The following is a 22,048-nucleotide window of genomic DNA, read 5'->3' as shown; positions in this document are numbered from 1 at the left end:
GAACTGTATCTTGGGTTATTCTTTCCATGAAATTCAAACTCCTTTTTATCTAGAGTTTTGCATTGAGCAGAATTCTGCTCTTTGCACTAGAGAATTCCTGTTCAAGCAAGCCATTTTAGGCAGAATTGGTACAGGCTTAGACTCTACAGTTTTTCCCAGTAGCCACATCACAGAAAGCAGGTCTGAAAATTACCCCCAGTTTAATTCCAGTGTTTCTGTTTAGAATGTCTGTTGTTTCATGCAAGATCTAGACCATTGAAGTAGTGCAAATGAATTCAGAGGAAAACCAGAACATTTTAATGCCTAATTATTTTTAGTGAGCTTGGAGAGTTTTAATTAAAAGTTAAGAGAGCTCTCCAAGCTCTTACAGTTCTAATTTTATCATATTGTGGAAATCTTGTCACTGTGAAAAAATGTACAGCAATTGGCAGATCTGCTTGGTTCCCTGTCCTAAACAAAACTGTATGTTAGGTAGTCAGATCTCAGTTGCATTTCCATCATTGCTCTTGCAAGAAAACATCTACTGTGAGCTGACTGCCTTTTGCATATGATTCTATTTAGGAAGGATTCTTTGCCTTTTTTACTTGTTTGTTTGTTTTTGCTTGTTTGCAGTGTTTATCCCCCCCCCCTTTTTTTTTTTTTCTTTTACAGTACTGCCTGGGTAGGAAAGAGTCAATATGAGAGGAGGGAGTAAGTGACTGGCCAGGATTATTTGTCTCCTTAACATCCTAAGCAAGATATAGAATTTAGGAGTGATTTGATTTTATTTGTATTTTGCAATAAATAAAGCAAAAGGGATTAGCTTGTCTTCCTGTTCTAAATGTCACTTTGCTCATTTTTGAGTTGTGATTGCATTTTTGTTTTTTCAAGAACTTGTTTTCTGAAAGTTTATTAAATCAAGAAATTCTTGAAAAGTTGGCCAGAGAGATAAGTTCGCTGGCTAACAACATGTTGAAATGCCTTATATTTTAATTTTCTGATAGACCATGACAATTAATTACAGTATGAGAATAGTATGGAAATTGAGAAGGATGAGATGAGATTCCCCTGACCTGCCGCTCCACTGACAGCAAGATTGGAGCCAAGCTGCTTGTGAACAAGAGACAGTGGCAATACATTGCAACTATGTGTGTTAAGCCTTCAGGCTGATTTTTGATTAGTTTTGTATTGTTGCTGTCTCCTTTTCTTTTATTTAAAGTTTATTGAAACAGAAAAGTATAATTTGTGCTTGAAAGAAGAAAAAAAGTAACTATGGCAACAAAAAAATCTATTTTAGTAACAAACTTTACATCCTTGGAATAAAACAGGATAGATAGTTCCATCCAGCAGTTAAGTTTCTAATAGTCACGATTGAATTATATTTTATTTTTCAAATAGTGAATGAAAACATAAAGTCCTTAATTTAATTTTGGGTTGTTAGAAGATTATAAAATTGTGTTCTTTCAAAGTGAATTAAATTAACCTTTTGCCTTTCCTTTTGATACTGAAATGTTAGAGTTTGCATATAATTTTAAAATACACAGTATGAAGCATGAAAATTAGGAAATATTTTTATGATCTAGTTCTGTACTAGGAGGTTCTTTATCTCAAGGAAATCTGATTGGCAGTGAACTCAAAAGAGATGCATAAGCAAGCTGTTGTCATGTACTCAGAGGTGGATCAGTTAATCAAAAGTCCCAGCACAAGTTTATTAAAACACTAGATTTTAAAAAATATACTTAGTTTTCAGAATAATTCACAATTTTTGTGAATGGATCTAATAATAGCACTGATGGACCTGGTGTTTCAGTTTAATTGTAAGTAACAAACATTGACTAGAGTAACTCTAAATTCTGCTTGACTTTTATTCAGAAATATTTGTAAAGTACTGATTTAATTTTGATTTTTCTACTCTGAAGAGGATTTAGTATCCCATGAAGAATATTGAAACAAGTATGCCTCTTTCAGATCCATGATGTATTATTATTTTAGATGCCATGTACTTAGCTTCACTCACTTGAAAAAAAAACCCCTTTTGCACATGGAGCATGTGGTGACTTATGCAAAGGTACAACACGAAGCAGACCAAGAAATGGTAGTCACTTTAATGCTTATTTGCAGTTTAGTTGGTTTTGGGGGAAAAAAGCAGCTCCTCTGTGGAAGGAATCCAGCGCGGTAGGCCAATATCTGTCACAAGGAGTTCATACTCTCATTTAATATTGTTTCAAAGAAAAAAAAACAAACCCACACAATACTTTTTCTCTAACAAATGTTTCATAGATGCTGACAGGCTAATTCCACTTGTGCTGTTTTTCTTATGTAGACTTGCATGAGGCATTTGAACTTATTTGACAAAAGCTGATCCAGAGGACACCTTTTGTCTCCCCTGGAGCTGAAGGCAAATAAATGTAATGAGAGTAGATTTGGGAATATAGAACATTAGAGATGAAGGAACTTGCATAGTGTTAGGTAGTCCCAAACCCTGCAAAAATGAGATCTTTTTATGTTTAGCAATATCTACTGAATTATAATGGGGTATAACTACAGACTATAGTCCTGAAATAGAGACAAAGATGCCTCTAGGTCTGTACTATCGTTCTTCTAAAATGCAGAAAGGAACTGTATCTTCCCCCTGCTGAGGATCTGATCATGCTTTAGAACAATTTCTCTTGCAGCATGCCTGATTTCTCTTCTAAATCCTCTACCTTGTCTTTTCCAGTGCCTCTTTCCTTGAGATGTAACAGTTCAGATGCATGTAGAAATATGTCACCTATACCTCTATACCTTTGATTGAATTATATTTCTCTATTGCTTATGAACTTGCCATGCATTTGCAATCATTATTAATAAATCAATGTGCTTTTGTCTTCTGTCACAAAGTAATGTATGCATTCAAAAAGAATTGTATGCAAAACAAGTCATGTTTTAGAACTCATATCATTAATAATTATCAGTTTGCAGTATTGTTAAACATGTTTTGAGGGAAGCTTATTATAAAAGAAATAACAAGGCACTGCACAGTAGAAAGAATAAGACAGTTCAGTTGATCACTGGTATAGATGTTATAAATATGCCAGTCTGTACTATAGTGTTTTATTAAGTCTCAAAAAGTCAAAGCTGATTTGAAATAATAATGTCTGACAGTCAGTGCTTTGAAGTTTTGCTGCTGCACTCTCACATTTAGGTTTTCTTTTATGTATGACTTTACCATAAAAAACAAAAACTCACACATGGCATGAACGTCTTTTTTTTTTGTGTCTGTATTTCAAAGAAAGTAATAGGAGGCTACTTCAGTGAATTAAAAAGAAAAAAAAGGAACAACCCCCCAAAATCAATGAGGATAGGTGCAGGCCACTGTAAGGTCATACAGTATTCATGTAAGATATAGCTGGGGTTGGTAACTTGTTGATGACTGTAAAAGTGAAATTAAAAGAAAAAAAAACACACAAAAAAAACCTGAAAAAAAGGGGAGAATAAGGATGAGACAAGAGGCAAAAGCTACTCTTGATTCAAACAAGATGACTTTCATTCAGTCAGAAGAACTTGAGAGCTTGGCTGTGATAGCTAACACGCTCGTTCTTCATCACCGGTCGTGCAACAAAGAGCTGGATTCCATCCATTCCATGACTGATTGATTACCCAACGGACAAATGTTAATTCTTTTCATCGATGCTTTGTCATTGTGAAGAGATCCTTTTCAGCTAACACCTAGGTTTTTTTCCCTTGGCTTTTTTTTCCCCCCCTGATTATATATCTTTTAACATCCTCTTCTCTTCACCTTTTCAAAACTGTCATGTCTAACAAGATTCTCACAGTACTTTAAACTCCTTTAGTTTACAATTAAAATTGCTAACTAAGTATGTAACAAACCATGATATTAAATAATACTCAATGATTTAATTTAGTCATCATAATTATACTTAACCTGTTTGCTGTCCTTGAAAGAAATTTTTTTTCTAGTTCACAAGAGAATATAAAGGATGAGAAGCTGCGTGTTTTTCATAAAATAAATTGCTCCAGCGCAGCTTCATGAGTTTGATCTTACATGTGCCAGTAGAAAATATGCTATTTTGTGGCATAAGCATAACTGTGGTTTATAAAGTCAGTGAGAAGAGCTAAAAATGTATAAATGCTAATTTCTTTCATTGCTTCTTTATAATTGTCTTTAGCAAGAATACCCCTGAATTTTGAAAATGTCAGGATCCACAAGGTTTTGGAATAGTGCTGAAGCAGAGCCTCAGTGCAGGGAGAGCGATGCAGTGCAGATGTGAATTTGGGCTTCTTTCTTCAATGTTCAGTGCTGGATTCCAATTCGATGTTTTGTTTCTATATTGAATCAAATCAGAAAATGAATCAATATGGATGAAGACATTTTACTGATGTCAGAAGATATCTTTGTAGATTTTATAGGTCTGTAAAAATTAATTTTCAGTACAGAAATAAGAAAAATCCCTTTCTGATTCACAATCCTTTTCAAAATGTGTTTGTGAACACAGAATACAGAACTTGAAGGGAGACATGCCTTTCAAGTATAAGCCTTTATATTTGGTTTTGTGTCTAATGTGGAAGACCTCCAGAGAGCTTTGACACATATCATTATTTTAAATTCTAAAAAATTATGCAGAATAAACATGCTAATTGAAAATTTACAGGATTTCAAGAGAGCTATTTTTACAATGTTATGAAAAAGTTTATTAAAAGGCTCATTGTGTAATCATTTTGTAATCTTCCCAAAAACAAAATACAGTAGCTATAAATTGTGTGGTCAGATCTAGAACATAGAATTTGAATAAGATAAGGGTGTTAAAAGAACTCATTCTTAAGGAATTTTTCAGTCATTTATAGAGATAAAAATTCAAACTTGAAATGTGATTATATCAAAAAGAAGGCACACAAATAGACCTGTTTTTCATTCTAGTTCTTTCTCAGTCTGTCTGCAGAAATGTATTTTTTTTCCTTACATAATATAAGAATACTACATGCGTGTTCTTAAGAACGATAAGAGAAGAAACAAAACAAGTGCTTTTGAGGAAAGTATTTTCTCAACTACTGTAATATGCTACTTACCTCTTTTTTTTTTTTTTTTTTTTAAATGAAATGTTTTTTCTTTGTGTGAATTGAGGACAATATCTTAGGTAAAAGCAGTAGAATACATAATTTATAGCAAACATCAAAATAAAACTCTAAAGATCTTTTTTTTCAGGGACAAGGGGTCTGAAATTTTGGCAGGGGAGAAACATAGAAACGTCTTTTTAAACTAATCATGATATCACAAAAAAGGACAAATTATAATGTTCTATTGGTAATTGATGGTTATTTCTTGATTCTCCTATTATCAGGCCAGAACTCATAAAAGTAATAAGTGCCTGTTATTGTTAAAAGTAAATTGTTATTATATAACAAGTATTTTAACACTGCCTATTGCAACTTACAGCTCCTTAATTTTGTCTCTTTCACAGAAAGATATAATTAGTAAATAAATTAGCTTTTCTGCTGAAATATTACTTCAAAAATATTTATGAGCTGCGTTGTCTTTCCATGGAGGCTTGCACAGTGAAAATGTGTTGCAATTAAAACCTGATCTTTGATCTTTCGGTAGTTACAGTTTGGTTTGTTTTCAGCTGGTTTTTGTTTTGTTTGGGTTTTTTTGTTTGTTTGTTTATTTCAAATGAGCGATGCTACTGTGAATTTTTAGGCTGAAATGACTTGCACCCTAAAATATGATTGGTCATATGACCTTTTTTTTCTTTAAACTTCTCCCTAAAGCTTTAACTCCTCCTTTTGTGACCTGTTCGAATGCTTCTCCTCCCTCTGAGTATTTTTGGAATCCTCTGAGGTGGAACAAACTGTTACCCGTTGTAATTAAATGATCTGTGTTGCCGTTCTTAAATCTGGGCTCTTTTGCTTTTGCTTTCACTTGTGTGAGTGCTTCTGCTGAGACTGCTGACACGGGAATTTGAGCCACGATTTGACCTTAATCTGCCAGTAATTTAGCAGAAGACAAGTTAGACTGAATTCTTCCTTCTTGTATGACCTAATGTTAATTCCTAAGTGACAGGAGTGGGATCAGTACTAAAATTATCAAAATTTGGAATCTTATTAGCTATTTAGAAAGCTATGAATTGTTCTTCTCCTAACACAAGTGGCACCTTGCTGTGAGAGTTTCTAGCAAGTGAAGGTGTGTGGCTATTCCCAGTGTATGCCTTAAGGAGTGATGTGCTCAACACCACCCAGAGTGATGTGTAGTCTTATAATGAAGGCTTTCTGCAAAGATTTGCTTTGGGAACATTCAGATAATGTTTTTGATATCTTGCAAAACTGAGCCTAAGGGTTTCCAAGGAGTTTAACATAAACATTGTTGATGAGTCTTTCTACAGATGAAAGTAAATGCACAAAGTTCAACAGAAATTCTGTTATTGCTAACTGGGAAGGAAAAATAAGTGTTCAATTGTTTGTAGAGTTTGCTTGGTAATTGTTTATAAATCTGAGTTGTGGTTCCTAAAGTCATAAAAATCTGTAACACAACATCAACCACAGAATCATAGAATGGCCTGGTTTGGAAGGGACCTTAACGTTCCAATCCCCCTGCCATGAGCAGAGACACCTTCCCACTAGACCAGATGGCTTTGCATTTCATCCAGCCTGGCCTTGAACACTCCTAGGGATGGGGCACCCACAACTTCTCTGGGCAACCTGTTCCAGTGCCTCACCACCCTCACAGTAAAGAATTTTTTCCTAATTCTAATCTAAACCTACTCTCTGTTTGAAGCCATTACCTCTTGTCCTGTCACTATATGCTCTTGTAAATAGTCTCTCTCCATCTTTCTTGTAGGCTCCCTTCAGGAGAATTTGTAGGCTTGTAGGCTCCGTTCATAAAAATTCCCATATTAAAAGTCACCTTCTATAAGCTGTCTGCAAGGTTATGTATGATTTAGGCTTCAGAGCCAGTTAGTTTAATTTAGGAACTGAAAAAAACTTTAGAATTTATTGAAGTCTGTTATCCTCAGTATCAAATTTTGTAGTGGAATTGGGGTCTGATCATAGAAAACTTACTAAGGCCTCTTCTACTTTCTCCAAAGTGTAATGACTTCAGTGACAGTTTTGCCTACAGAAGGCCTCCCAGATTGGGGTAACAACTTGAAATGTATTCTGAACTTCATATTATGAAAGCCTCTCTTCTAATCATTGCATGTTGTTTATAGTGTACTGAGAAAATTCCTGATACTGTGAACATCGAATATGTAGAGTGCTTTTATGAATTCCATGGAGACATTACATGAATAACTTTTGCATTGACATGGGTATAAAAATGGGTTTCAGATGTCACTGTGTGCCAAATTTCCAAAAAAAGCTACTAAATCTTCATGTATAATTTCAAGTGTACAATCATTCTCAAATGAAAAAGACAGAATTCATATATACATTGGCAATCTATGCATGTAAATTGGCAGTTAGCATGCATAAATCCTCAACTAGGTTTTTCTTTCAATTAGACCCTTGTTAAATCCATAGTAACTCCATTAACCTCAGGGGAATTACTTCGGATTTAAAATGCAGTTAAATAAGAACTCTGTTTGGCTGCAAGTTCATTTCCCTTCTAAACTATCATTCAACTGGTACAGGAAGAACAGTTTTAAAATGAAGGTGGCACCTGTTTTCCTTATATGTGAGGATATATTTGATAATTCTGTTTCTTTCTTTTTTTTTTTTTTTTAAATAGATTCATCCTGTATGGAAAAGCTACTTTCTAAAGACTGGAAGGAGAAGATGGAAAAATTAAACACAAGTGATCTCCTTGGTGAAATTAAAGGTATCTGACTAGATCAAATTTTAAATGTTTGCATATATTTTAAAAAGAGGATTGAAGATTTTTGAAAGTTCAGAAAAAATAATAGAAATAGCTATCATAACTAGAGGGTACCTTCCTCTTATTAGTCAACTCACTCTGGTTTTTAATGTTTATCTTCGAAATGATGGATGAGTCTGCCAAAAAAAATAGAGTATGTCATAATCAGTTATAGGCAGTATCAAGGATGTTATCACAAACATCAGGTTAGTTACATTAGTTCATTGACATGAGCTATATATCTCTGAGCAGAGGAAGAGGAAGAAACATGGAGTTATGAGTACTTGGTACTGCTTCTTCCCAGTTGCATAAATTATATGTAGAAACTGCTTTCAGATTATAAAAGGGGGTAGTTGTGTGATTACTGTTCTAAATATTTCATTCAAAACTGGCAAAAAAAAAAAAGTGTTTGTTTATATTAATTCCATTTCTGCAGAGAAAGAGCAGCTCTGGATGAAATTTGGGACCTACTGAAACCAGTGCAAGTTTTATTGTATATATGGACAATAAGTTCCAATATTTTCACAATTTGTTGAACCTACCAAGCTAGGAAAAGTGGAATTCTCTTGACAATTAAGTATTAGGTAGAAAACTTGAAGTGTTTTTCCCTACCCATCAATTTTTCCATGCATTTTCTTAGTGAGAAGAAATTTGGTGTTATTGGTTAAACAACAAATCTAAAAGGTGGGGTTTTTGTTCTGTAAGAAGGGAACATAAGGCATGTTTGAGGAATACACAAAGTACCTAAGATTCATTTCTCTTCAGTTGTATAATTTTATTAAATTGCAACTAAGGTGTAGAGACAAAGAATTATGCTCATAATATTAATAAATCTTTACTGTTAAAAAAAGATTCTATTTGATGAAAATTGATTCTTAGGGTTTCAAGTTTCCACCAGGGAAATTTAAGATAGTACAATTTTCTTAAATTTTTTTTTAAATTATACAAATAGACAAAAGATTGGCCCTTTTTAATAAGTAAGTTGTAACTAGTTCCTTCAGGATCAAAAATCTCCTGGATTCTCCTGATTTTTCTGGCAGAATTAGGATAATGCATGTATGTTAAGCAAGTAAGAAATCCTATAGTAATATAAGTGGCAGAAACATAGTATACAATTTTACAGGAACATGTTAAAATTGGCTGTAATAAAATCCCCCAAAATTATGTCTTGAAATCACATTCTATTTAAAGCCATATTGTCTCTTAATAGTGTGAAAAACGTTGAATGCTTGTTCAATTATTATTGTCCATTAATTGCAAAATATAGCTACTTAGTCTTTAAATAGAAACTACTTGAATGCTATTAGCGAATCAAATTTAAAAGAGGTGGGATCTCTAACAATGCAGAATAATGTTCTTTATTCTTTTATATGGCACAAAAAGCTTTTTAATGAGCTTTCATTTATTGAAAAAAAAAAACTTTGTTTTTTTCTGGATTTATGTTGTTCCCCCTCTTTTCTTAGCATATGTAATCTCTGCTGAGTGTAGAGTTCTTGCTTCTAACCCTTTTCTTGTCTACCTACAAAGCATTCTCACTCAGATTTGGAAGAATTTTCAACTCATTCAACTACCCTTTCTGGGTAGGGAATAGCTTATTAGCTGTATAAAAAGGATCATCAGATTAGGCTCACCAGATTTATGGGTTGACAGTCATTCAGTTAGTTCCCACAGCTCTTTTCCTGTGTAACCTGTCCTTAAGTGGTCACAATGTCTGCAATATTCATCTATGCTATTAGCTGGCTTCCAGCAAGATGCAATAATGAATCTTTGCTGCTGCAACTGCATGTAAACTTTTTGCAAAACAGCACCAACGTGGAAGATAAAGGATGGTTGCTCTTGTGTTGTGCTTTACACTTCAAAACTCTTGGCAAAGACATTGGTGTCATTTTGTGCAAGAAGAAAACTAGATGCACAGTTACATAGCAGGAGTAGTGGCAGGTCTGAAGTTGAACTCATTCCCTTTGGTTTCCCAAATTCATGGCCTAACTGCTGTCCTCAGGTTGGTTACCTCCAGCTGATAGAATTGCTATTTACCTAATAGTTGGGTATTAGCTCATATCAGCATTTGTGTACCTTAAAAATCATCTCAGAAAGAAGGAAACCGAAAAAAATCAACAATCAAGTACATGGCAGCATGAAAACAAGATAACATGAAGGAAACAAAATGAAGTACGGGAACCAGAGAGAGTTTTTAATTCACCAAAGAAGCATACTTTAAAATAAATTCTTTCATTGTCCAAGGTGGTAGATTTCAGAATCATGAAGTTCATTTTCATAGTGCTGATTGAATTTTCAGCTGTGTAACTGGCAGGGCATGATGAGGTCTGAAAAAACTACATTTGAAAATCTGTTGTCTCTGGGAGGGCAGATATATTTCTCCTTAATTTCTGTTAGATTCGAAATAATTTTATTTAATTGGCTGATATTTTTGGCTTTTCTGCAGACTTTCTGCTCATATTACTGAGAACCTAACTTAAAGACATGAAGCGATGTAGTAAAAATAAATTGATGAATTCATTAGAGGAAAAAAAATCTTGATTATAAGAAAGCAAGGTGTGGTCCTGTGAGGAACTGCTCTTTGCACTGACTGTTACTGGGAGTTGTTTATTTTAGAGAGAAGGCGTTGTTCTCGCTAAGGATAACCTGAGCACATATTCTTCCTCTGTGTCTGCACAACTACAGCTCTCCCCCTTCAGTGAAAGACTGGCATCTTGGTTGTGGGAAGGCAGCTCACTAAGAATCAGTGCCAGAAAAAAGGATGAAAGCAGAAAAAAAAAAGTACCACTGACACAAACTGTTTCTATTCATGTTTGGGAAGCACACAGACGAGAAGAAAAGATAATTGGTTGAGAGAAACAAATAAAAATGGTATTTTCTTGCTTTACCTTCTATATTTAGAACACAATAGTGTTAATCAAGACATAATTATAAACTATATCTATTAATTCAAACAATAGAAGCCAATACAAAAGTAACAAACAGTGAATAATTCGTTTTTTCTCAGTGTGGGATTGTTCCTGTTCACAATTACTTTTGCATAGTGTGCTTCACTTGTAAAACTGCTTTTTCTGAGTTTCTTTATTAGGATTTCAGTTATTGATAATGGTCCAGATTCTTCCTTGAATTCCAGCCAAACAAGCCATTGACTTCAGGGAGGTTTCATGAAACTCTGAGGAGCATTTGGCAGAATGCTTTGTAGCCAAATTCCAGTGGTTAAATAAGTCTGCTTGTTCATTTGATATGTTTATAAATGAAACTCATAGGTCAAATTTTCAAAGATCTATGAAGCAGTTGAGCTGAGTTAAATGCCCTGCTCACCTGGAAAAAAAACCCAACCAGAACTGCCTGTACAAATAATTTGATTATGTGCTATTTGCCAGGGTGCACATGCAAATAGATTTATTTAAGGTATACAAGCAATTTGTTAGGCTTACGTCCAGCTTTTGCAGTATTGGGTCTTTTTTTTATAAAAACTAGGATCAGGAAATACTTTTTGTTCTAATTGTTGTTATTATGTATTTGAATAAACAAAGTGATGCAGGACTCTTTTCTGTATTTTCAGATACTTGGGTGCACAGAGTTCTGTCCTCACCCTCCCTCACTGCATGTATTTCTGTTGCTTAGTTATCTGGTTTTTCTTCAGCAGCCACAGCTAGGCAGAGTAGCATCATTTATCACTATACAGAGTCTGTTTTAAGTTTTCTGTTTCTGTTCCAAATATAAATCTCTGGAATAGCATAGTCTTGCATGCATCAGGCAGTTGTCCTACTGAAATAGCCCGCAATGGTCTTTCTCAGCACACAGAGTCTTTGAAGATCAAATAAGAAAGGTCAGTCTTTAAGTAACTTAAGCAATGATGTTATCGTGAAAGGGTCAGAATTGGTCTAGCAGCCTTAGAGAAGAGTGACTCCTGGGTCACCAGCTACTGTGTTGCAGGTTAGTCCTCTGGCTTCCATTGGTGGTGTTTACAACTGGAACTATCTGTATTTATAGGCATTGTGACTTGAGTGTCACATGCTGTCTTTGTACAGTATACTCTATTTTGGGGAGGTGAGTGAGAGGTGTCCATAGCTTTATCCAATACAGAAGGCTGTTTCCATTATGTGGAATCCTGTGCTTATTCCTTCTCCTTTTATATTTGCTACGCTATCAATAAGAGCCTAAATCTCCTGTTTTGTGTGACATGTGCACATTTAATGGACTCAAAATATTTGGGTAGGTGGGAGGCAGCATTCCTGTTTCCTAGGAAATGTTGAATTTAGCAAAGTGAAGAAACTTCACCCACTTGATAGTCTCCTTCTAAGATATACTATAAACAATTTTGGAAAGGATATTTGTCCCTCATATAAGGAAACAGAGGAGACTCAAAGAGGTGCTTTCTAGGAGCATTTTTTTGGTGTGTATTAGTGACTGGAAGAGGACAGTGAGGCACAACTGTTTGAATCTAGTAATTTAACACTATCCATTTCTGGAATAGTCTTGGAGAGAGTTGTGCATGAAAGAATCCTTCAGAAAGTTTATGTTCTCCTTTTTTACAAGTGAATTCATTTGTTTTTTAAGCATGGTTTATGAAAAATTTTAAAATGTTATTTTTTCCTTCTATTTTATAAAATTTGTCTTCACAGATAAGCTTTCAGGTGTTTCTTGATGCACTATATCAAACCAAGTGAAGGTCATTTTGAGGAAAATAAAACCTGTTTCTCTGCAGCCCTGATCAACACTATAGTCTGAATTTGCAGTAATTATTTTTCAGTATAATTGCTGAAAATTCTTTCTCATGAAGTCCGAGTGTATATAGCAGTCTGCCTCATAAATATGTATAAATAAATACATATAAGTCTTATATCACAGAGGCACTCAGAGGTTTTTAATTATGTCACTTTGTATGGCTATAGACATTTCAAAGCTCTCCTTTGTGCTCTCAGTTATAAACGTATTTTATTTCTTTTGAAGTCTGTGTGATATACATACTAGCAATTAAAAACCCAGCTCAGGCTTTGAGACACAAGGTCTTCTTAATTAAAACTCAAACAAAAGCTACAAGCAGAAGCCCCACTATATGATTAAGGTCTAAAATGTTATGATACATTAGAATCATTGTTAACTGCTAGGATTTAAAAAATCAATACACAGGAAAAAGGATCAACTGGTTCCAATTAGTGAAACCAATGAAAACATCCAACAAAATAGCACAACCCAGAACCCCTACACCCAAATCCTTAAGAAATTGGTCCTGATTAGAAATATACCACAGGCTATAAAGATTTTTCATAATGAATTTATTGCCATGATCCAATGAAGTGATATGTTTAGCTTTGTGTTGCAGCTCTCCAAATCAGAGCGATGCTTTTGTTTTGCCATTACTCCAGTCATTAGCACTTTGTGTAACATGACACAAAGGCTACATTTCCAGGTCTAACCTGACCTTCTAAATTTGAATGACTGAATATTTCATAAGCACTTTCAACAGTTAATGTTTGCATGCACTTTAGCCTGATTTGCTTGAAGAACGTAATGGATTCCAAAATAAAAATATTTTGGTTAAGCTTACCAAGCCCCATTGTATATATTTGTTATGATCAAGGTACCAACACAATTAGTTTGACTAATCTCCAGTGTGAAATAGATTAAACTGTACTGTCTTATGTCTTCTTAACTTTTTTTGATTTGAAATATGGTTCTTTAGATTCTGGATTTAAAAGGACATACCCCCAAACTGTACAGACAGAGGATAGTTCTGTGGAAGGGAGTGGGACTGCTCACTGTACATAGTGCTGTTATTTAAATTATGTGCACGTAAGTCTCAGAAGGATCTAAGCTGTATTTATCACGTCAAAAAAACCCCAAACATTTTTTGTTGCTCTAGTCTTTTAGTCAGAGGGTTGTATTTCAGTGGCACCTATCATGATCATGCCTGCTTCTAATGTTAAAAGTTAATGACTATTACCATTTCTAGTTCTTAAAACTCCACAACTATAAATTACATTGTAATCAACCTTTCACATAAATCAAGTTCTCTACATTGTTGGGTATATTTTATAAAAAATAATAATCAGGATGCATACCGTTTATTTCCAGGCACATAATGAATTTTATACTTACTGCAACCACATATATCTATACATTTTTTACCCTATTAGTGTATATTTCTAAGCTTAACAATTCAGGGCTAAAAGTATGAACTCTGTACTACACTGAAATCAGTATGAGAGCTGGCTTTTATGCTGGGTTCTGTGGAACTGTGTCCCAAATAGTGTAGTAAGAAAAAATATCAACTGTTCATGAGAAAAAGGAATAAGATGGATAACGATGTTAATATACTGCAATATATTTATTTGGCACATTAGTACAGACTGCCTTCTGGAATTTGATCCATTCTTCATTTTTACAAATAGTGACAAGAAAATGTATGGTATTAAAATGTGTTTATTTTCAGATGCCTTCTAATTTATTTTAGCAGAAAAAGGGTTGCTTATAAACTAAAAATTACAAGTGGGTTTCCTTCACTTTTTCTTCAAAAATATACCATTTTCTTCTGTTGGTAGGTTTTTTTGTTAGTGTATATATATGTATATATTCATTATATCAGTTATTGTTTTGTTTAATTAATACAGAGTCTTTATCTGTAGTAGAAAGGTTTCTATGTTGAAGTATGTGTCACTACCTGGAACTTACCCCCTTCTCTTCAGATAGTGGATGTCAATGACAAGTTTCCTTTTGACTCAAATCCCACCTTAGTCACCAACAAAGCTTCTTACCTTTAGCAAAATAAAACTCCTACTGAAGACAAATATACGACTTCTTACTAAAAAGCAAATGCATATGTAGGAGTTTACACTGTTAAAACAAGAGTGGAAGCTCCATTTCTCATGTTTCATCACACTGCAGTGCTTTTGGCTTTTCGTTGCTGTAGATATATAAAGTCAAATTCTAACAAATTGATGAATGTCAGCATTTATCTAGAAAAATACATATAGGCATAGTTATGAAAAGACTGAAATTTTCTGATCAATTTGGATTCTGGGGAGACCTCTACATGTACTTTATCAGTCTTTTGTTACAGGTATTTCATATTAAGGAAAACTTTAAGTGTCAAATACAAAGAACATACTGTCCTGCAGCATTCTCTCTCTGTGGATACTGAGCAACCTGAGGAAGTGTGTAACCAAAGGACAAACATACAGTAATATTTCTTCAGTATACTCTTCCAATTTCCCAAAGAATATGATTAATTACCTTCTTGATTCAGAGGTGGTACATTCGGGTTTAATGACCCTTGTTAGAATTATCATCTATGAACATGTCCAATCACTTTTGAGCCCTTTAACAGACAGCTGTGAAGTCTGTGGGGATAAGCTCAGCAGTTAGCAATATGCTGTATATTTGAACTTAGCACCTTGTAGATGTCCCCTAGATCTTGTATTACAGTGAATAGAGACTGGCTGTTCCCTGTTCATCTTCTCTGTTATACTACACTCAGTTGTCTCTTCTCTGGGTGGAAAAGTAAAAATGTATTTATTTATTCCTTATATGAAAACTGTTCTGCACTTTGGCCACTATCCTCCACATTCTTTGCAGTTAATTTGGTAAGAAACCTCTTGCACAAAATATCGCTATTCTGAACAGCATCAAACTTTGGCACTGATTAATGAGAACCTTTGTGGCAATCCTTTTCACTTCAGTTGATTTTAAACTCCCTCTCTGAATAGAAAGTCCTGTCTTGAAGTGAGATCTTGATGTGTGGATATTGCATGGTAATGAGGTTATCCTGATGATATCAAAGATACCAGTGTTTTGGGTTTTTTTCTTTTTTAAGAAATAGGTAAAAATACCTTACTGGGAACTTGACAAACTGTGCACCCAGAGGCAAGTCAGAAATGTCATCTGTAAAACTCGAGGGACATACCATTAGGACTGAGAAAAAATGAAGTAGGAGCACGTTTAGTAAACTCATGTGCAACTGAGAGCAGCAGGAACATAATGTGCAACCTGACACAGCTAGTGCCTCAAAAGCCTAAGCTCAATGAGGAATAGAAGATGAAATACAAGGAAGGTTGTCCTTGTCCCCTCTAAACAAATTGACCTTTCAGAAGAGGTTAACTATCAGTGTTTTTTTCAAGATATCTTGATTTGTTTTATTGTGTCACCTCACTTCAGATCTGACCAATGACATCTGACAGTTTTCTGCCCAAGGGCAGATCTAGCCAAACTGGGCTAATTTTCCTTGTTTTCACCTCCTCCTGCCAACAGTAAAGTGATTTCAGGCTAATCATGATCCCCTTGCTCCAATCAGATCATTCACGATACTGCCCCCTTACATGGTGAGTGAATTGGTCTGAATTCACTATGTCCCTTCTGTCTCTCCCTCAAATATTTATGTTGGATTAAAGTAAATAATGTATCTCTTTTCCACTCTCTACAATTTTTTTTTTGTTCTAGCATGATTTTCCAATAGAGAAAATTCTCAAAAACCTTATAAAAATGAGTCCCATCAATTAATATGAATATATGAATTCTAAAGAAAATTGAGATACATTGAAACAGTTTCCATAGAAATTTGTCTGAAGAGAGGAAATAGAAATCTATTAAAGACATAGCCTGCCCTGATCCTATGAGTTCATCATAGGTATTACCTTCTGTGATAATAAAATTAATAGATTTATACACAGGCAGCTTGATCAGAACTGGTTCTTTGTCATTAGCTCTCAACACTGAAAACCTATTATTATGAACATATCTTTCTTAGCCTTTTTTCTTTAAATTACTGTTAGTGTAACCCACATATGCTAATATTTACCTTAGTCTGTATTGATATAAATCCACAAAGTTTAGTATTAGACATATTGTCTCTGTATTGATATAAATCCACAAAGTTTAGTATTAGACATATTGTCATAAATGTTCTTTAAGAGTTATTCAAGATTAACCTGAGACCTGTTTGATAGCTGCTTAAAATTTGTTGCCCCATAGATAGCAGTAATGACAGGCTAACACACATGTTGGGAATGAATCCTCATATCTATTAAGATTTGTTTGAGCAGGTTTCCATCACAACAGGTGCACAATTACTTTATGAGTAAAATATTATCAGCCTTCCAAATTAGCCAGGGCAAAATGCAAGTTGTCTGATTAAATAATCAAACCCAATACTTAAAATGCACTTGATTTCCACAGGAATTTTAAGATGCTAAGTCCCAGTCTATCAGTGAAACTGTGATTGTTTGCAGCATACAAGTAGCAGCTTGTAGAGTATCCTGTTTGGTATGTTTTACATAATTCACCCCACATTACACAAGAAAAAAAACACTGAAAAAGCATATAATAACAGGGTTTACTTCTAGTCAAACAATTTTAATTGACCAATGAAGGTATTATACTGTGCGTTAAAATCAGAACAAAATTGAGCCTCTAATGGAAAATAGTTTGAAAGTGTTCTGCATTCAATTAGGAGGCACATCAGTTTAGAAATACAAAACCCCCTGTTCTTTTTAAAATAATTTAGTTTATGAAGGGGGAGGGACTAAAGGAAAATCCTCTGAATCTGAAGTGCAACTTACAGTGTGGAGATCACATATGCCACCAGTTATTGAAAGGCTCAGTAAACACAGTGACTCAGAGACCTAAGAAATGAGTGAAGTCTGAAACAGTAGGTTCACCATGAATGGAAAACTTAGAAGTACAGCTGTCAGGCACAGATTATGTACAGGTAACTGTTTGTTTTCATATCTGAATCTGTTTGTCAATCAAGGAATGCTATGAATCAGGAGATGAGATCTCAAATACAAAACCACGAAGTCAGAGACAGCATCTGGAGTGGCTCCAAGCCACAAAAATTAGGGAAGAAGCACAGAGGGAACAAAAACTGTAAATGCTTACATGGATTCTGCCTCTATATACATTGAATTTAAATAATTGTGTTGATACATCAGTAATAATAATTGCTGATAAAAATTATAGTCCTTATTTTGGGCAGCAATATGTTTTACTAAATGTGAAATTAAATGCAATTTGTATTAATTAGGGATAATATGAAAGTATGTAAGTGGTTGACATTTCCGACATTTTTAAACATACTACTATGTGTGAAGATAGATCTTTTGCATTTGTTTTGACTTGGAAATACTCTAGATTGATATATGCCCCTAATGTGTTCTGTTGACATAAGATCCCAGTTCTAACCCCTGAGATCAGAAAATTATTTATAGTTAAGGTTCACTGTACTTGGAAATTTAATTATGGGATTTGATCTTTGATGTAACTGTTTAGTAGACAATGTAGTTCTCTCTGGAAGAGAGCTGTTAATATGCAGGTGGTGTACTCAAGTTGCAGGATTTAAGAAGTCAGTGTAGTGTATACAGATATTTTATTAGGTTTGTGCAGTTAAGTTTTTCTAAATGTGGGAAAACTTACGGACTTCAAGTCTTGATTGGCAACATCAAAAGAATACAAACATGTTTACTAAGGAAGGTAAAGAGAATGAAATGGGCATAGCTATTCTGTGGTTTGGTTTTTTTTCAGATTCCTTAAGAATCAGAGATTTCCTTTTAACTTGAAACTGAAAGAAGGTTTTTACCTTTGCTGCTTTCCTCTGGTGACAGGACCCATTTGGCTACATATTGTTGAGATTCTGTAACAGTCACAGGATGACTGTGGAAGTTCTTTTAGGGGCTGTAGTGAATAGAGGATTCCTACTTCAGGATGTATTAATAACTTGATTAACCCTCTTATCTATTTTGTTGTTGTTTTCTTCACCTTCCAAGATTCTGTAGTATAATTTTGGGTCAATCAGACTTCAGCCAAAGATAAGGTGCCTACTTCTTAAGCATAAGGATTTTTCTAAAAAAAAAATACTTAATCCTATCAGGGTGTGGTCTGCCACTTTTCAAGATAACAGTGATTGACAGAGGCACTTTAGGCCTCTCTGCATACTCTCAGATAGCATATCCCACCATCAGACAGATATCAACACTTGGTGCTAAGAGCTGGCCACAGTGAGAATTCTCCCTCTGCTGACATGGAAAAAAACATAGTCATTCTCCACACACAAGTAAAGTTTAGTTAAATTAATAGATAGGTGAGGCGCTTTCACTGTTCCTCTTCTTGTTCCCTTCCATGTGTACTGAGATAAAAAACACCAAGAAAACTCTTTTCTCTATTATTGTTACAACAACTGAAAAAGTCTGTGGTGATCAGCAGCAAATCACCTTTGACAAGATACAGGTGTTAATGACTCATCAGGGGAATCTGCTATAAGAAGTTTACATTATGACAGCTATGTCTGTGTAAAATGTTTGAATGCATTAAACACATAGAATCAGTATAAAGTTCAAGTCTGGAAGTGAAGGAAAACTGAAGATCTATGTAACATAAATGAATGTTGTTCAACTTGTTTTAATGAAGTAGGCTCCATGAAGGACAAAAGTAGGCTCATTCCCAACACTTGCAGCATGACTGGATCTGGCTCTGAGCAACCTGGTCTAGTGGACACCTTCCACTAGAGGGGTTGGAACTAGAGGGTCTTTAAGGTTGCTTCCAACCCAACCCTTTCTATGATCTGTAAAAAGAGAGCTCTTCACTTATCACAGTCAGACCCTACAGACCAACTGGCATCACCACTGCCAGAGCTAAGACTTCAGCTCCTGTTCAACATTATAACATTTACAGACTCAGTTTCTGTGATAGTTATTAATAACCTCTGAGTTGTGTAATATTTTTTTTTTTTTACAACAAAACTAACGTGTTCTTTTTTACTGGAATTCTGAAAGAGTTCAAGAACTCACGATGTATGATATTTGTTTAATGGTCTTGACTGACTGCTAGAAGCTAGGAAATGGTTAAAAGATACTGTGAGAAGCAGAAAGTTAATTGGTAAACTATGTAGTGTTTTTGTCATCTCTACCTATTCAGGCTTTACCGGAAGTGCTCTTTTTTGTCACTGTTAGCCATGTCATAGCAGGTGCAGACTTATAAAATTGGTTAAGCAACTGAGGAAGTCAATCCTAAACTAATTTATACCTAAAGCAATACTGAGTTCCTGACTTAGTAAAAATATATTTTTTTTACATAAGGAAAGAAATGTGAAAGAGTGTGTGTGAGGGTTGCCATATAAATGCATTTTAATGCATTCTCTTTACATTCATCCATTCTCTTATATAAGCTGGTTATCTTATACAGACTTCTGTCTGTATATGTTGAGTTCATGATACAGTTGAAACTGCAAGCTTAGCTTTACTGTGAGGTGCTGAGGTTCCCTAAATGCAGAACACAAGATGCAGAAATGCAGGTACACAAGAGCAGAAAAATCTCATCTTTGCTATGGGATATCCAGCCAATAATGGAAGAGCTCCTAGGAGGAATTTGAAAATTTTTAAGTGAATGCAGTCCATGCCACTTAGAAGTTACAAAAGTGCTACTGAGTTCTAGAAAGTGATATCTAAATATCTCATGTCCAACAGCAGTCCTTCAACAATATTTCTATTTATCTTTACTTTTCTTTTTATTTTGATACCCTGAAATTATTGTGATAGCAAAATGTATTGATGGTTATACTTTAGAAGTTACTGTAAGTATGCAGTCCAAAACTTTTTTTGTTCTAAGTTTGTTACCTGTGGGAAACTCAAAGTGACCAACTTTAGGTTTTGACTGAAACATGTCAGCCCTAAGCCTAAGGTGTATACACCGTCACACAGATCCAGGTTCTCATGTTTACTTGCTAGTGTTGCACATCAGAAAAGTGAATGAAACTACTTCTATGTTAAGGAAAGACAGTTGGTTGACCCATAGGTATGAATTTCCATACTGGGGAAACAAATCTTAATTAAAAAAATCATCAAGTACTGTATGTGAAAGGCCAAAGTTCCTGCAAAAGTACTCAGAGCAAAAATGGGAAGGAGATCTTTGGCATAAAGGAGAGAAAACAGTCAAACACCCATTTGGCCTCAGGAGGAATCACAAATGGACACACAGGAATGAGGAAGAACAGGAAAAACATATGCTTTCACACTAATATTATCTCCACCTCTATTTACAGTTCCAGGGACTTCCAGACTCCGATGGGGTTTGTGTATCTTGAATCAAATAGATGGCTCTTCCTTGTTCCAAATACTTGACCAGTCTTCCCTTGAACCTACATAAGACTTAGAGCCAGAAGCATCTTTTAGGAAGGTATTCCATGGCTCTAATGTCCATTATATAAGAACTATCTCGGGGTCAGATTAATTGAAAACTTCTAAGATGTTGTTATATGATTCAGACACATCTATCTCATTTTTTAAAACAGTGTAAGATATCTGAGTCAATGGGTGCTAGATGCTTCACATGTTTTTGAAAAAATGGCCATAGGTATATCTGCAACAGTAAGGATCCCAAATCTCTTTAAAAACCTGGCCCAGAGACACCTAAATCTGAGAAACCCCTTGTAAAAATACACGAGATCTTTGCAGCTGCAGACAGATTGAAATATTGATGTTTATTTAAAATTCATAGAGAGGAAATAACCACAAAATACATTGATTAAGTTAAAAATTATTTTGCAGTCACAATTAACCTTCCTTAGTTAATATTATCTCAGCATCACAGTTACACTGAAGAGACTTCTGAGAAGCACATCAGAAATTTTGCATTGAGTTGCAATAGGTATGTTCTTCCAGATATAACTCTTTTATTTTTTTAATGGGGCATCTAAAAGGAAGATGATTAACTTTTAACACCAATTGAGAATTGTCTCTATAGAAATATGTTTTCCCTGCTCTTGCTTTTTCTTCCTTTGTGTTTTTAGTTCTAGTGTCTTGTTATGAAAGAAAAATAATGCCAAAATTGTGGTTGCTGTAGAAATAAAGTAATGAAAATGCAACCTGGACAGTGTTCTATTGTCTTAAGGAAAGAGAAACATTTAAAGGATACCGATTTCTTAAATATATCCCCGGTCTATTTGTAATATATTGAATTAGAATGCTGTTATAGCAGAATTCAAAACTACTTGGTGTTTCCTATACACTTCCAGTGCTTCAAGGTTTCTTGTGAACCATCATAACACTGTGCTTAAAGTTTGCTAAATTCGGGCCTTTGAATATTGGATTATATTAAGTCTTTTGAACAGACAGTGTTTATGTTTTCTTTCTGAATGATCCTGTTTGAATAGTAGAATACCTATGAAAGCACAACCAAATAACATGATACCACTCTGGTTTAGGACTGTGAAGAACTTAATTACCAAAGACTCTG

The 22,048-nt window shown here is 34.6% G+C and overlaps 1 protein-coding gene across 18 annotated transcripts in view; it reads left to right on the top strand.

Annotated features, from left to right (window-relative positions):
• Positions 1 to 22,048, top strand: part of SOX6 (SRY-box transcription factor 6) — a 375,371-nt gene that overhangs the window by 194,764 nt on the left and 158,559 nt on the right. For all 18 annotated transcript variants that reach the window (XM_064657436.1, XM_064657427.1, XM_064657438.1 and 15 more), the window contains one exon: positions 7,700 to 7,789. In XM_064657436.1, the coding sequence (XP_064513506.1) occupies positions 7,700 to 7,789 (90 nt within the window). The remainder of the gene's footprint in view (positions 1 to 7,699; positions 7,790 to 22,048) is intronic.

The sequence above is a fragment of the Pseudopipra pipra genome, chromosome 6 (genome assembly GCF_036250125.1).
Source record: "Pseudopipra pipra isolate bDixPip1 chromosome 6, bDixPip1.hap1, whole genome shotgun sequence".
Taxonomy (NCBI): Eukaryota; Metazoa; Chordata; class Aves; order Passeriformes; family Pipridae; genus Pseudopipra; species Pseudopipra pipra.
Note: the sequence above shows the minus strand (reverse complement) of the source record. Positions and strands in the feature narration are given on the sequence as shown.